This window comes from Mastigoproctus giganteus, chromosome 1, assembly GCF_048544385.1.
Source record: "Mastigoproctus giganteus isolate SK-2022 chromosome 1, ASM4854438v1, whole genome shotgun sequence".
NCBI lineage: Eukaryota > Metazoa > Arthropoda > Arachnida > Uropygi > Thelyphonidae > Mastigoproctus > Mastigoproctus giganteus.
Genome location: NC_143575.1, coordinates 164,507,240 through 164,523,730, shown reverse-complemented (window position 1 = coordinate 164,523,730; position 16,491 = coordinate 164,507,240). Strand labels below are relative to the sequence as shown.

Here is a 16,491-nt window from a genome sequence, read left to right as displayed (position 1 = left end):
GATGAATTGGCCGCTAAAGTATTCCCGCAGGAACTTGCAAAAATTATTGAAGATGGAGGATACACTCCTGATCAAGTGCGGAATGCAGATGAAACTGGTTTCTTCTGGAAACGAATGCCGAACAGAACGCATGTAGCCAAATCACAGAAAACTGCTGGTGGTTTTAAGGTAGCTAAGGATCATGTGACCTAGTTATTTTCCTCCAACGCTTGAGGAGATCGTATGTTGAAACCACTGCTGGTAAATCGAGCCCTAACCCCACGTTCAATGAAAGGTAAACTGCCTGTTCACTGGATGGCAAACAAGAAGGCCTGGGTGACCACTGCTATCTTTACAGAATGGTTCAACAAATGTTTCGTCCCAGAAGTCAGGCGTTATATGAATTTGAAAGGACTTGAATTTAAAGTTCTTCTGATTTCTTGACAATGCACCCAGCCATAATGTCTTGGAACACCCAAACGTACAAATTTTATTTCTGCCACCTAATACTACATCTTTGATACAACCGCTAGACCAAGGTATAATTGCGACAATTAAAACATACTACGTAAAACGAACATTCCAACACGTTTTGGACAAACTGAATGATGAAACACTAACAGTCATTGATGTTTGGAAGAAATTCTCAATTATGGATTGTATCAATCAAGTTGGATTAGCGTCAACTGAATTAAAACCAGTAACTTTAAATGCGTGTTGGAAAGCGGTTTGGCCACAATGTGTAAAAAGCAAAGATCCCATCATCCCTAATACGACCGAATTTCCCAACATCATTACAATGGCACACAAAATTGGTGGAGAAGGATTCGATGATCTATCGTTTGAAGATATTGATGATTTGTTAACCGACAAAGCCCTAAGCGAAGATGAAATATTAGAGGTTGTCCTTGGGACTTCTTATCCCACATAACGTAGTGATAATGAAGAAAATGATCCTGTTCTAAATGCAGATTTAATAAAAGAAGGTCTGGAACTGGCCAGAAAATTAGGTAATCATTTTGTCAAACATGACCCTAATCAGGAATGCGCTGAGAAGTTTCAACGTGAACTGAAATTGTTGACAGCCTCTTACAGAGAATTATATAACGGCCTAACCAAAACACGAACACAACGATTAATAACTGAATTCGTTCGTAAAACCGGTGAAACATCAGCACCAGAGGAGACTCGTGCTGATTTTGCTCAAGAGATCACAGAAAGAATTTCATTAATAGAGGAAGAAGATGATGTCCACAACATTTCTAGTGATATCCCAGTCGTACGCAAATGTATGCGCCGTTTATTATCAGAAAGTGAAAATGAATAAAATCTTGTTATGTGTAAAACAGATTTTTTTTTGTTCATGAAGAATTTTTTTCATTTCATATGCATACAAATTTACTTTAATACATTTTCATTACATATTATTACATGTGTATTTTGTTGAAATAAAATAATAAGCTTAAAACGAATATTTTTATGTGTTTTTTTAAAATTATTTTTACTGATTTTTTAGATCCGGAACCAATCTTCTTTTCTTCCCTAAATACAATGTCTTTTTTTTACACGTATTTTTCAGGAACGTATCTATCATGTAAAAACAGAATTAGGTGTACATAGTTTTCAGCAAAAAGAAAATTGTGCCCAAATGTATACTGAAAATAGGGAACAACATCATAAGACAAGTAGAGAAATACAATTATCTAGGGAGTTGTGTTACACAAGTTGGACGATCAGATAATGAAATCAAGAGATGGATTGTATGGCCAAGGCCATGTTTCAGAAACTGGGCAACAGTTTCTAAAACATGGTTCCTATGAAAACAGTTCCTATCCTTACATACGGTAGTGAATGCTAAACAATCTCTCGAGAAATGGCAAAGCGTTTGAGGGCGACAGAAATATGGTTTTATAGACTGATGCTCAGAATATCCTGGACTGAACATATCACAAATGTAGAGGTACTACAAAGAGCAGGAACGCAAAGATCATTACTGAGGAACATAAGAGAAAAGCAGCTGAAATTTTTTGGGCACTTCATGAGGAAGAAAGATGTGGAGGAGACCATCATGACAGGCAAGGTGAATGGAAAGCGAAGCAGAGGAAGACAGAGAATAAACTATATTAGTAGCCTGACCAATTGAATGTACGGATGAATGTATGGAGTCTAGACCTGCTGAGAACAGCAAAAGATTGAGAGATGTGGAAGACCATGATCACCAATGTCCTTAACGGACACGGTACATAGAGAGAGCAGTAGTAGTAGTAGCAGTAGTAGTAACCCCAGAGAAATGTACCAACTGTGTGGTACTACACTGAAGGCGGTAGAAAATGAAAAAGACCTGGGAGTAATTGTGCAGTCAGATATGAAGTTTTCTGAACAATGCAGACAGGCTTTTAGGGCAGGTCATGGGGTTCTGTCAATGATATATAGGAATTTTTCTAGCAGGGAAACCATGATCACCAATGTCCTTAACGGACACGGTACATAGAGAGAGCAGTAGTAGTAGTAGCAGTAGTAGTGGTGGTGGCATGTGATGCAAGAAAGCAAGTATATGAGCTTATGCAGCATCAGCCAAAAAAAAAAAAAAAAAAAATTACAAAACAATTCCCTCTAAATGTTTGTCCAGTTCCTCCTTAAATTTATTTAGCCTATCAGCTTCCACGACAGATGGAAATTTGTTCCAGCAATTAACCACCCGCTGGCTAAAGGCAAATTACCGCACATCTATTCTACATCTGTCTTTCCTCGATTTGAATTTTATGCCCCCTTAGGTTTGTAATCTGAACAAGTGGAAGAATTCCATCAGAATTCGGGGTGCTCAACTCATTCAAGGTCTTATACACCTCAATCAGATCACCTTGCAGGTGCCTAGTCTCCAGCCACTGCAATTTGCAGAAGTTAAGCCTCTCTTGGTAAGAGGATCCCTTCATCCCCCTCACCAATCTTGTTGCCCTTCTCTTTGTATATGCTCAAGCAAATCTGCATCCTTCCTAAAATGAGGCCTCCAGACCTGTACACAGGCATGGCCTGACCATTGCCTTATACAGAGGGACAATCACCTCCTTTTCCTAGGCGCCTCCGTAGCCAGGTGGGAAGGAGCAGCAGTGCGAAGCACACGCTTCTTGATTAGACTGCGGTTCGAGCCCGTCACCACCAAATACAGAGGATGCGGAAAGATCGGGGAATGACCACCGCATATCCCGGAGCAATATGGCCTTAGTTGCTAATGCTCCTAAAAACCAAATAACAAATAACCTCCTTTTCCCTGCTAGAAAAATTCCTATATATCATTGACAGAACCCCATGACCTGCCCTAAAAGCCTGTCTGCATTGTTCAGAAAACTTCATATCTGACTGCACAATTACTCCCAGGTCTTTTTCATTTTCTACCGCCTTCAGTGTAGTACCACACAGTTGGTACATTTCTCTGGGGTTACTTCTACCCATATGCAGTACTTTTCATTTGTCAAGGTTAAACTTCAGTTGCCACTTCTCAGCCCATCTGCCCAAATTTTCTAGATCCTGTTGCAGTAGCACACTGCCATTACTGTCATCAACAACCCTGCCAACCTTTGTATCATCTGCAAACTTCGACACTAAGCCTGATATACCTTCATCAATATCATTGATAAATATACAAAACAACAGTGGACCCAAGACCGAACCCTGTGTGACTCCACTAATAACATTAGTCCACGAAGAGCAGCACCCAGTCATTACCACCCTCTGTCTTCTCCCACTCAACCATCCTTTTATTCATTGTAGCAACTTACCCTTAATACCATTCTGCTCCAATTTGTACAGTGATCTTGCATGCGTAATAGTGTCAAAAGCTTTCCTGAAATCCAAGTATATGATATCAAAATTATTTTTTGCATCCAGTTCCTTTGTAACCACATCATAATATCCAATCAAATTTGTCAGACAAGACTTTCTCTTAACAAACGCATGCTATGTCTGAATTATTGCTGCTGTCTTGTCTAGATGATCCTGCAATGCATCTTTAACCAGTGACTCCATTATTTTACTAAGAACAGAAGTTAAACTAACTGGTCTGTAATTACTCGTGTCACCCTCTGATCCCCCTTTGTGAATTGATGATACATTTGCACATCTCCAGTCCATGGGAACCTCCCCTGAGTCCAAGGATGCTCTCATAATTATGGCTAAAGGTTTGCTTACTTCATTTGCTGCCTCCTTTAATATAACTGGATAGATCCCATCCACCCCAGGTGCCTTTTTTATGTTTAACTTCAACAATTTCTCCTCCACTTTACTCTCAGTTATTACAAAATTATTAAGCACCCTGCTACAATTTGATAACCTTCTGGCATTTTCAAACCTTAACTCCTCATGTGTGAATGTAGATGCAAAATACTCATTCAGTTTGTTTGCTATCTGAGCAGGATCATCAACAGTTGAACCATCGATATCAAGTGGACCAATCATATTCATTCCCTTCCTCTTAGAGTTTATATACTAAAGAAATCCTTGCTGTTTTTCTTAGCATCCTTTGCCAAAGATTTCTTGTAATCTGCCTTCGCCTGCCTAACCTCCTTTGTGACTTGATTACAGACTAGCTTATATCTGCTATAGGCTTCTGTTAGCCATATGGTGTATATTTGCTGTTGCAGCATAAGCCAGAGGCTTATGCTGCAACAGCAAAAAAAAAAAAAAAAAAAAAAAATTCTGAGTTACCGATAGAGAGAGAGAGAGAGAGAGAGAGAGAGAGAGAGAGAGAGAGAGAGAGAGAGAGAGAGAGAGAGAGAGAGAGAGTGTGTCAGAAGTAGAAGGGTATCACCAAGGAAGAGAAGAATGATGATATTCAGCTGAGGACTGTGGGTGTGCCAAGCTCATACTCACCAGATGTCAGCCCCTGGGTTATATTTTATATTAGGCAGGTAATCTCCACAAAAAAACTTGCCAGCTATCAGTTTCACATATCTGCAACTTCCAGATTGTGGCAATTACTTGAAACTATATAGGCTTGCTGGCTGGTTTTAATAAAAATAGCTGACATGCATATATATGGAAAGTTTGACATTAAAAAAAAAATACATTGAAAGGGAGAGAGATGTAGTAAAAAAATACTAAGCTAAAATATAATGGAACTAAACTCAAAACTTATTCAAAATACATCTTTTAACAATCTACACTACTTATAATTTAAATTTGATTGTGCTGCTTTTATCATTTTTTTTAAACAAACAATATTTGAACATTTCAATAATATCCTAACATAGTTTTAATTTCTTGCTTAAAGAATCTCTACCTTATAAATAAAAAATATTACCTTAGCAGGTGCTGCAGGAGAAACTTCAATGTGTCATAATTTGGTTGTGGAAGACTTTTAACAAGGTCTTTCAATTTTCGAAGCTTGCTGGTTCTGTCTGGCAAGCCTATAATAATCATACGAAATTTTAATGCACTACTTATCTATATGTTATTAAATAATAATAATAGTTTATTACTTAATTTAATAGGATAATGCACAGCTATTGGTTACTTTGTGGTAAAATGATTGATTCTCAATAATACTTGTTGATCTGACAAATTAATAAGAACAGATTTACTTGATTTAGAAAGTTAAAAAGAATGGATTTATATGGTATTTAGGTATTATTCTTTTGATATGATTGATAAAACAGGATTTTGTCTTTTCATATAAAATATGAAACTATGAAATACACTGGTGTTCAAAGAAAGTGCATCACCCCTTAAAATTGTAATTGTCATCTGAATAATGTAAGTATATGGCAATATTTCTTACAGATTGCATCAGCTGTTACTTTCAGCTATATAAGCACGTTCTGCAAGAGTTGCAGTCATTCCTTGCTTGTGTCAGGATGGCGAGTTACGTGCAGTTGATGCCACGAAGAAAGAGTGCTATTGTTGCTTTACGTGAGGAAGGATGTTATTCCTGTCATATTGCTTATAGAGTGTCTTGTAATCAGTCGACAGTGAGTAGATTTCTTTCCAAACTTCAGAATGCTGGTTCTGCTGATAGGAAAAAAGGAACCAGACACAAATGAGTCTCTACTTCAAAACAGGACTGCATTTGAAGGGTTTATGCCTTAAGAACCGTAAAGCTTTTTCATCTGAGCTGAAAAGAGAGTTGAGTTGAGTTGAGTTGATTTTGATTTTTGTGGCGCAAAAACAGCAAGGTTATAGTGTGCCATGGAAAGAATAAAATTCAAAAAAGATTAGACTTGTTAGTGTTAAAAAAGTTTACTTCGTCTAAAGTTGCATATATATACAGACATATCAATACATAAAATCAGTATAATGATAAAAGCAAATTGTATATTTCATATGAGTGTATACACATTGATCGATTTTAAAAATTTAAAAACTGCTGACACATTGTCGTTGTAATTTAAAATCTGACTGAGTGTATATGGCTCAGTCAGATGGGTAAAAGCGCTAAATCGAGCATTTATAAAACTAGTACAATCGCATAAAATGTGTTGGACGGATAAAACGGTGTCGCATTGCTCGCACATAGGAGGGTCATCAGCCCTCAGCAAAAAGGAGTGTGTCACATGACAGTGTCCTATGCGGAGCTGGGTAAGAACAACTTCCTCTTTGCGATCCCTGCGTAAGCTGGACCGCCAAGGATGGATCACAGGCTTAATTCGACATAGTTTGTTTGTAGTAATCAGTCGATGCCACGAATCTTGCCACTGAGATTGTAGGTTACTACGGATCACTTGCCTGTAGTCTGTATAGGGGACTAACAGGTCAAGATTATCCGTCAGGGCTGCCGATTTGGCTGCAATGTCAGCCAAATCATTTCCTCTAATCCCGATGTGACTGGGAATCCAGCAGAAGCGGATATCGAATCCACTTGCATAGAGATTGTATATTATCTGCTGAATTCGGGACAGGGTTGGATGGTTAGTGTGTGACATCGCTGATAAAGCCTGTAGTGCACTCACTGAATCGGCATATATAATACACCGTTGGTAATGATGTTTTCTTATGTGATCTAGAGCTAACTCTATAGCATGCAGCTCTGCAGTATAAATGCTGCAGTCAAGGGGTATCTGCTCTGATATGGTATTATTTGGAAAGACAGCAGCAGCAGATCCCACATATGATTCTGACTTCGAGCCATCTGTGTAGACTGGCAAGAAGTCAAAATGTTCTGCACGGTGTTGTGAATAGAGCTGAAGGTAGACAGAAGGTGGAGTATTAGACTTCGTCGCAATCTTGAGTGAGAAGTCACATGCTGGTGTTTGTGCATGCCAGGGTGGAAGGGGCTCCTTAGGTGATCGAGCAACCTTGTCTACCGAGATGTTAAGCTCATTGAGTAGCTCTTGAACACGAATGCCGAATGGGCGATTGGCGGTCCGTCGTGTGTTGTAGAGATTTTCCCATCGTGGCTCGAAAATGGGTCCACGTGGGATGGTCTGGCAGGGACTTCAGCTTAAAGGCATATTGTAGAGACAACTGCATTCGTCGAAGCGACAAGGATGGTTCATTTGCTTTGACATACAGACTTTGGACAGGTGATGTTCTGAATGCACCAGTAGCAATACGAATGGCTTGATGATGGATGGGGTCAAGCCAACGAACAGCGCTATTTCTGGCAGATGCATATACCTGAGACCCATAATCTAATTTTGAGCATACAAGTGCACGGTATAGACATAGGAGAATGCATCGGTCTGCACCCCAAGAGGTAGAAGAGAGAGAGAGAGTGGAGGATGTTAAGCCCTCTTGTGCACTTTGTGCGAAACTGACGAATGTGTTGGACAAATGTCAGCTTTTTGTCAAAAATGAGTCCCAGGAATTTCGCCTCTGATACAACTGGAATGGTGCTTTGTCCAAATCGTAATTCAGGCTCAGGGTGGCTGAAAAGAGAATGGGAAGAACATACAGGAGTGGGAGCAAGTGCAGCAACAGTCAGAAGACACTTCTTCAAAAATGGACTTGTGGCCCATCGTCATAAGAAAATGGACCCCCGAGCAGCGAAAGTCAGTTATTTTCTCGGATGAGAAGAAATTCGACCTGTATGGCTAGGATTTGAGACAAATGATTTGCCGTATACGTGGTGAAGAATACCATCCAAACTGGATGGTGTCTACAGTGAAAATCCCTACCAGCCAAATGATATGGGGATGCATTTTGTATCACGTTGTAGGTCACTTGCAGTTTGTAAAAGGTTCCGTAAGTGCCAATGGATACCTGGCTATATTGAAAGGCAAATTGCTGCCAACCATCAGAGACCATTTCAACCTGCCAAGTAACTGCATCTTTAGGACAACTCTGCTCCTTGTCATCGGGCGAAAAGTGTAAGTAAGCACTTCTGTAGTTACTTTAGCTTCATTTCTGCATTAGAAGTTCGACAGTAATGCGTTTACATTTATTACAGATGAAAAAATGGTTGGAAGAATGGTCCATTACAACTCTTAGCTGGCCAGGAATCAGCCTGGACCTGAATCCTATAGAGAACTGTTGGCAGCAGGTGGAATCTGCAATTGCCAGAAAGAAACCAAAGACCTTTCATGAACTTCAGGAAGCCATAATTCTTGTTTGGAACCACGAACTATCAGTTGATTATCTTCAGAAATTGATCTTGTCAATGCCTCAACACCAGCACACCATCGAAGCATTGATCTTGTCAATGCCTCGATGGTGTGCTGCTGTCAACAGGGCCAGAGGCAGTTCAACTAAATATTAGTTTGCACCTGGAACTTTCCATTTTGCTTTCCATTTAAAATGATAAACTGAAGCAAATTGAGGGCTTCTGATAACATTTCAGCCATAATTGTCGTGTTTACCAAAACTGCTGTATAAAGGATGCAAATGCTCATTTTGGAATATTTTGAGAGCACCTGTCAAATATTACTTAGCTTTGTCTTAACTATTAATAAATATGTTTTGTTTATATTTCTATTTGTGATGTTAGCTATTAATGTAACATACCATTGTGAAAAAGGGTTAGAAATGTGAAATTCCCAGGTGATGCACTTTGAACATCAGTGTAGGTTTCCGGCAATTCTTGGGGAAGATGGGACAGTTCACCTACCTCTGCCTTACAGACATCAGTGAGTATTTCTTTCCTTGAAGAAAACAGCATTCTGCAATAACCTTTAGTTATTCTTTTACTCAATTTTTCAGGTTGCACTTTGAAATTCAGTTGCACTATTATACGCAGCTAGATAGAATATGTAAGGATACAAAGACTATAAAAAGACTTACTGTCTTGTGTGTTTGTATACCAATATTAGGAGTACAGTTAATAAATTTGATGAATTTAAAGTACTAGTAAAATCAGTGAATGCTGAAATAATAGGGATATCTGAAATTGAATAGAATAAGAATAATAAGAACAGGAAAAACTGATCAGAAAGACCTAGATTCGAGAAGCATATATTCCTGGATGGGAAACATCTGCATAACACTGAGTTGGTATGATATCAGTACACCTAAACCTCTTTTTATGCGAATTCGGAGTTACGCAAATTGGGATATCAAAAATAATTTTTTTAACGTGATTTTTATTTACCTTTAAGCAACCAACCTAAAGTCTAAGTTAGGAAAAAATCCGTAATTCAAGAAAATTCTGAGAATTTTGTAGAATTGCATTCTCGTTTCAATTAAGAAAATTCTAAATTCTAAATTCCCCCAATTACATAACTGACTGCGCATAAAAAAGCAGTTCTTAGCAGTTTGAATTTGGTGTTTGAGTAGACAACACAGTTACCACATTTTTTCCATTTGCATTTTTTAAGTGAAATCAAAATAAAAATCGCATTATAAAATTAATAATTTTGCCAAGAAATAATAAATGGTAAGCTACATTGTATGTAATTTTCAAACTTTCATTTCATTAACCAAAGATTTTAATCCAGCCCTCACATGATGTTGCCGATAACCAAAAAAATAAGGAAAGCCATTTTTATATCCCTTGGATATAAAAATTCAAATTTTAGATCATCTTCAAATTGGGGAAGGTGTGATGGCTGTGGGTAAGCATTTTGGAGTCCGTGAATCAACTATCAGATCTATAAAGAAAAATGAAGAGGCTATTAGAAAAGCAGTATGTTATGGTACAAAATCGAGTGCGAAATTATCATCATACACAAGAGATGTTGTTCTAGAAAAGGCCGTAAAAGCTTTAGTGATGTGGATAGAAGATAATGTACAAAAAAGAATGCTAGCTGACGGGATCAATCAAGCATTACCATTAGTAGAGCCATATGATGCAAGAAAGCAAGCTTATGAAACATCAGCCAAAAAAAAAACACGCTCCCATTTCACCCCTCCGTTCGTTCCAAGTACCTGTCCAGCTCAGCCTTAAATTTATTTAGGCCATCAACTTCCACAACAAAGGAGGGAAGTCTGTTCCACCAACCAACCACCCGGTGGCTAAAGCCAAACTTCCACACATCTATCCTACACCTGACTTTTCTCAATTTGATTATTCTGAGCAAGAGGAAGAATTCCATCAGCATTGAGCATGCTCAAACCATTCAAGGCTTTACAGATCACCTCGCAGGTGCCTAGTCTCCAGACACTGTAATTTGCAAAATTTAAGCCTTTCTTCGTAAGAGCAACCCTTCATTCCATTCACTAATCTTGTTGCCCTTCTCTGTACTCATTCCAATAGCTCTACATCCTTCTTAAAATGAGGCCTCCAGACCTTGTATACAGTACTCAAGGTGTGGCCTGACCATTACCTTAAATAAGGGGATAATCACCTCCTTATCCCTGCTAGAAAAATTCCTTATATCATTGACAAGACACCATGAGCTACTCTTGCAGCTTGTCTGCACTGCTCAGAGAACTTCATATCTGTCTGCACAATTACCCCCAGGTCCTTTTCATTCTCTACCACGGCTTCTGCTGATGAAATGGTTGGCAAAGCATTTCCACAAAAACTTGCTAAAATAATTGAAGATGGAGGTTACACTCGTGAACAAGTTTGGAATATGGATGAAACTGGCCTTTTCTGAAAATAAAATGCCAAACAGAACTTACGTATCAAAAATGCAAAAAACTGTTGTTGGGTTCAAAGCAGCAAAGGATCGCATAACACTCCTATTTTGTTCGAACGCGTTAGGAGATCGGATGTTAAAACCACTGCTCATAAATCGATTGTTAAGACCACGGCCAATGAAAGGCATAGATTTTCAAAAATTGCCAGTTCATTGGATGGCCAACAAAAAAGCTTGGGTGACCATTGATATTTTCACTCAGTGGTTCCACAAACATTTTGTGCTGGAAGTTAGATGTTATTTAAATTCGAGATTTTCTGACACCCATTGGGTACCCACATAGAACACCCAAATGTGCAATTTTGTTTTCTGCCGCCCAATACCACATCATTGCTACCTCTAGATCAGGGTATAATTGCGACTTTTAAAACATATTATGTCAGACGAACATTTCAGTTCATTTTGAACAAGCTAAATGATAATGAAACACTGTCAGTTATCGATGTGTGGAAAAAATTTTCAATTATGGATTGTATTGATCACGTTTGATTTTCGTTATCTGAATTGAGACCAGAAACTATGAATGCATGCTGGAATGCTATTTGGCCTGCATGTGTTAAAGAGAATGCTCCTGTTCCCTTCAATCATACTGCAGAATTCCCCAATATAATAAGTTTGGCATGTGAAATTGGTAGAGAAGGATTCCATGATCTTACGTCGGCAGATATCGAAGAATTGTTAATTGATAAACCTCTTAGCAAATACGAAATAGTGGAGATTGTTTCTGAGACTCCTGAAAGCGAAGAAGTTAATGATAATGATCAAGATAATCCTACTTTTACTGCTGATATATTGGCGCCTACGTAGCCAGGTGGGAAGGAGCAGCAGTACATAGCACTCGCTTCTTGATTAGACCGGGGTTCGAGCCTGTCACCACCAAATACGGAGGATGCAGAAACGTCAGGGGATGACCACCGCATATCCCAGATCAATATGGCCTTAGTTGCTAATGCTCCTAAAAAAAAAGAGTCACACATCCAGTATTTGATACGTGGTCTGACCACTGAATTATATAGCAAAATAACACTGCTCTGCATTTAATGAAAGTTCTCTTGATGTTTTATTCCCACCAGTAAGATAATTGGCAGAGAGGTCATACCTCACAATCGAGAAAGGGCTAAAGTTGTACTATTACCTTTTTTTTTTGCTGAAACAAATAAAAAAGTGTAACCTGGAAAGAGATGTCAGGCTTTTCTGACACCCATTGGGCACCCACAAGAAATGCATTAGGAAATGCACATGATGCAAGAAAGCAAGCTTATATAGCATCAACCAAAAAAAAAAAAAAAACCCTTATTTCACCCATTCACTTGCTCCAAATGTTTGTCCAAGTTCTGCCCTGAATCTATTTAAGCTATCAAATTCTACAACGACAGATGGAAGTTTGTTCCAGCAATCAACCACCCACTGGCTAAAGGCAAATTCTGCACATTTATCCTACAACCGTCTTTCCTCAATTTGAATTTACGCCCTCTCAGGCGATTATTCTGAGCAAGAGGAAGAATCCCATCAGCATCGAGCATGCTCAAACCAATCAAGGCTTTATACACCTCAATCAGATAACCTCGCAGGTGCCTAGTCTCCAGACACTGTAATTTGCAAAACTTAAGCCTTTCTTCATAAGAGCAACCCTTTGTTCCATTCACTAATCTTGTTGCCCTTCTCTGTACTCATTCCAACAGCTCTACATCCTTCTTAAAATGAGACCTCCAGACCTGTATACAGTACTCAAGGTGTGGCCTGACCATTGCCTTATACAAGGGGATAATCACCTCCTTATCCCTACTAGAAAAATTCCTGTATATCATTGACAAGACACCATGAGCTACTCTTGCAGACCGTCTGAACTGCTCAGAAAACTTCATATCTGCCTGCACAAATACCCCCAAGTCCTTTTCTTCTCTACCACCGTCAGTGTAGTACCACACAGTTGATATGTTGCTCTGGAGTTACTGCTTCCCATATGTAGTACTTTACATTTGTCAAGGTTAGACTTCATTTGCCACCTCTCAGCCAATCTGCTCAACTTTTCTAGATCCTGTTGCAGCAGCGTACTGTCATTAGTGTCATTAACAACCCTGCCAACCTTCGTATCGTCTGAAAACTTGGACATTAAGCCTGATATACCATCATTAATATCATTTATAAATACAGAAAACAATAATGGACCCAACACTGAACCCTGATTGATTCCACTAATAACATTAGTCCACGAAGAGCAGTGTCCATTGATTACCACTCTCTGTCTTCTCCCACTCAACCATCCCTTTATCCACAGCAGCAATTTGCCTCTAATGCCACACTGCTCCAATTTGTAAGCAGTCTGTCATGTGCAACAGTATCAAAAGCCTTTCTAAGATCCAAATACATGATATCAAAGTTATCCTTTACATCCAGTTCCTTTGTGACTACATCATAGTATCCAATCAAATTGGTCAGACAAGACTTCCCCTTAACAAACCCATGCTGTGTCCGAGCTATAACTGAAGTCTTGTCTAGATGATCCTGCAATACTTTTTTAACCAGTGCCTCCATTAATTTTCCTGGAACAGAAGTTAAACTAACAGGTCTGTAATTACCTGTCTCCCTTTGATCCTCCTTTTTGGATTGGGGTCACATTTGCACATCTCCAGTCCATGGGTACCTCCCCTGAGTCAGAGAAGCTCTCATAATGGGGCAGAGGGGAGAAATGTTGCGAATGAGCAGAACATAGTTTTTGGCAGCATATGAGGAAAAGCAGCCTTGAGGGGAAGTGACCATGTTGGTAGTCCAGTCAATCTTTTATTGAAACTACAGAGGTACCTTACATGTGTCAGAATAATTGCACTGCATTCATGGCAACTCAACTTCCTGTGAATACAGACTGGTTTATGCAAGGCGACACCACGCCATACACAGCTAATGCAGTGTTAGATTTATGGCTAAAAAATTAGACATTACACTATCCCTCCCTTTCCTCACAAAGAAAACTGTCAACTGGCACGTATGTAAACACCACTATGAACACAGGCTAATTTCCTACAGACCCATCAATATTCCTCCAGTATGATGTTAATAAAGTTGATGTGCTTCACAGCTCGCACCAGCTTGTTAATGCATTTGTGTTGAACCATATAGCCTTTATATTTCTTCTTCAGAGTCACTAATTATCCAGTTGTACAATCTCATGAAACAATACTCACAAAACATATCACTGGCTTGACAAAGCATTACTTTTTAAACAAGAGACAATAGATACAGCAGATGTGAGGGGAATCCCCAGAGTTGTGTAGACAAATACAAATGCATAACAGATCTAATGTAGCTGCTTATGGCAGTGCTTTCCACAGAACTCCAAATGGATATTTGATTAGTTGTTGCACTTTCTGAATAACTCTTCAGTATTTCTCATTATTTTCCTTGTGGTCCACAGTAAGTTACATTGTTCATTGTATTATTATAATAACTTCCAGCAGTTCCTGTACTATTCCTACTATTTTTTTTATGGTACTGTATATCCAAACAAGAAGTTTGTAAAGGCGCAAGAACCTTGGGCCAACTACAATTAGCAGCTTCTATGACCTCTGTGACATTATTAAAGGCCCTTTCAGATCCTCTGTTCGACTGAATTCCTTCCAACTGCTAGGACCATCCATACTGGAAAAAAAAAAAAAAAAAAAAAAAAAAAAAAAGGCATTTAAATGCCTTTCACAATTGAAAAAAAAAGTACTTTTCTTTTACATGGCTCAGGATTTCACACATATAAAAGATTCATTCTTGAAATGGCTAAAAACAATCGAATGCCATTTCTTTGATTCGGTTATAGTTTGCTACTTTACAGTAAGTTCCATCTCATGGAATCTCAGTGGATTAAAAATGACATTCATATGTCTCTGTTTTAATCAATGTAAAGTTACTACAATAAAATCAAAGAGGGTACTATAGTATATCAAAGTAAAATTACTACAGGAATTTTCAAAAAATAATAATCAAAACACCATGTATTTGCTATTTTAAGTATTTGACAATACAGTGCATTATTACAATCAAGTATAAAAAAATTCAAATATCAATAATTTGAAAATGCAGATTTTCAAAAAAAGTATTTATTACCTATAGCTGCCAGAAAACTGTCAAACATCTTAAAAGGAATCAATGGCTCTTTCATATCCCTAAAAAACATCTTCAGAGCTCCAGTCAGCACATGTACATCCTCTTGTTCCTTCAAACCAATGTAATTATCTAAGGGGGAGCAAAAACATCTTTCCAATAACTAACGATGACAAATGCATACGGCCTTTTACAGCAAATAAATAATAACTATTTCCAAATTAAGTGGCTTACACTTCAACACTAAAATTTAAAACAAACTCTGACTATCATTTGGTCATGAGGCAAATTTCATTTTGAATTCTGCAAAATCCAGTTTGGATTTATTATTAACTTGTTTATAACTATTTCAAGCTTTAGTGTAGTTGAAGAATGTGAAGATGGAAATTTTGATGCAAGGCAGCTGTGATATGCTTTATTTTATTTTTTTTTTAATTTATTAAACTCACAAAACAATAAACTCCAATTTCCATCATGGGAAGACATAATAACAAATTAACACAAAATAACATTTTCTTAATCATTCAGATAAAAAATTTGAAACAGATTAAATATAAATGCTTTTCTGTGTTCAGTTTTGCAGTCAACCATTAGGAGATGCTATGACACGTGATAGTTCTCAAGCATGTGCTCTATAGAAACAACGACAACCATCCACATAGTCAAACTAAAATAACGAATATTGCTTTTAATCGGATATCATCATCCACTGAGCAAATCTGTTATCCATTAAAAACTCAACAAACTGCTCTGACCAGTTTCGGAACTTATTGGTTTCCTCTTTAGACACCATGTGCTCTGCAGCGGTCCTTAAGAACATTTAACCAGATTTAAAAAAAAAAAAAAAAAAAACCACCTGAAATCAGAACTCTTAGAAATGCTTCTGACAGCAGTCTGAACAGTAGTACCACTGTTATCAAACATTGAATCAAAACTTTCACTCAGCATTTCTGAAGAGATGCAAATTGAACAACAATATCATTCAAAAATTAATTATAATAGGTTGATGTCTTAACAAATAATCCCAACAGAAATCCAAAGACAAAATTTAATGTTTAAAGCAAATTGCACTAGTAAACAGTCCTGTGGCTGTTTTAATAGAAACTGTGTGCAATTTGAGAATGAAATTTAATTTCTAAAGTAGCATAGATTTTATAAAACTCTAGCAGTGGGCTGCTATGCAATATCAGGGCAGCAATACTTTATTGTTGCTAACTTATATATAAAAAAGGGGGCAAGTTTATTTTGCTTGGCTGATAAAATGATATCTACACTACTCAACAAAATTAACAGAACAAAATAAAATGTTTTTCATGAATATTTTATTGTGAACAGTGTTGCCGAAGGTGAATATTTGATATAATAGTCATCTCAGCATGCAAATTCCAAGTATGCAATAGAAATAGATCTATCA

At 37.9% G+C, this 16,491-nt stretch overlaps 1 protein-coding gene across 1 annotated transcript in view; it reads right to left on the bottom strand.

Annotated features, from left to right (window-relative positions):
* The window catches only part of LOC150091236 (rho GTPase-activating protein 12-like), a 308,288-nt gene that overhangs the window by 23,082 nt on the left and 268,715 nt on the right, over window positions 1–16,491 (bottom strand). Inside the window, exons 14-15 of the mRNA XM_090382932.1 lie at window positions 15,081–15,209; window positions 5,276–5,381 (exon numbers count right to left, since the gene is read on the bottom strand). Coding sequence (XP_090239058.1) covers window positions 5,276–5,381; window positions 15,081–15,209 — 235 coding nt within the window. The remainder of the gene's footprint in view (window positions 1–5,275; window positions 5,382–15,080; window positions 15,210–16,491) is intronic.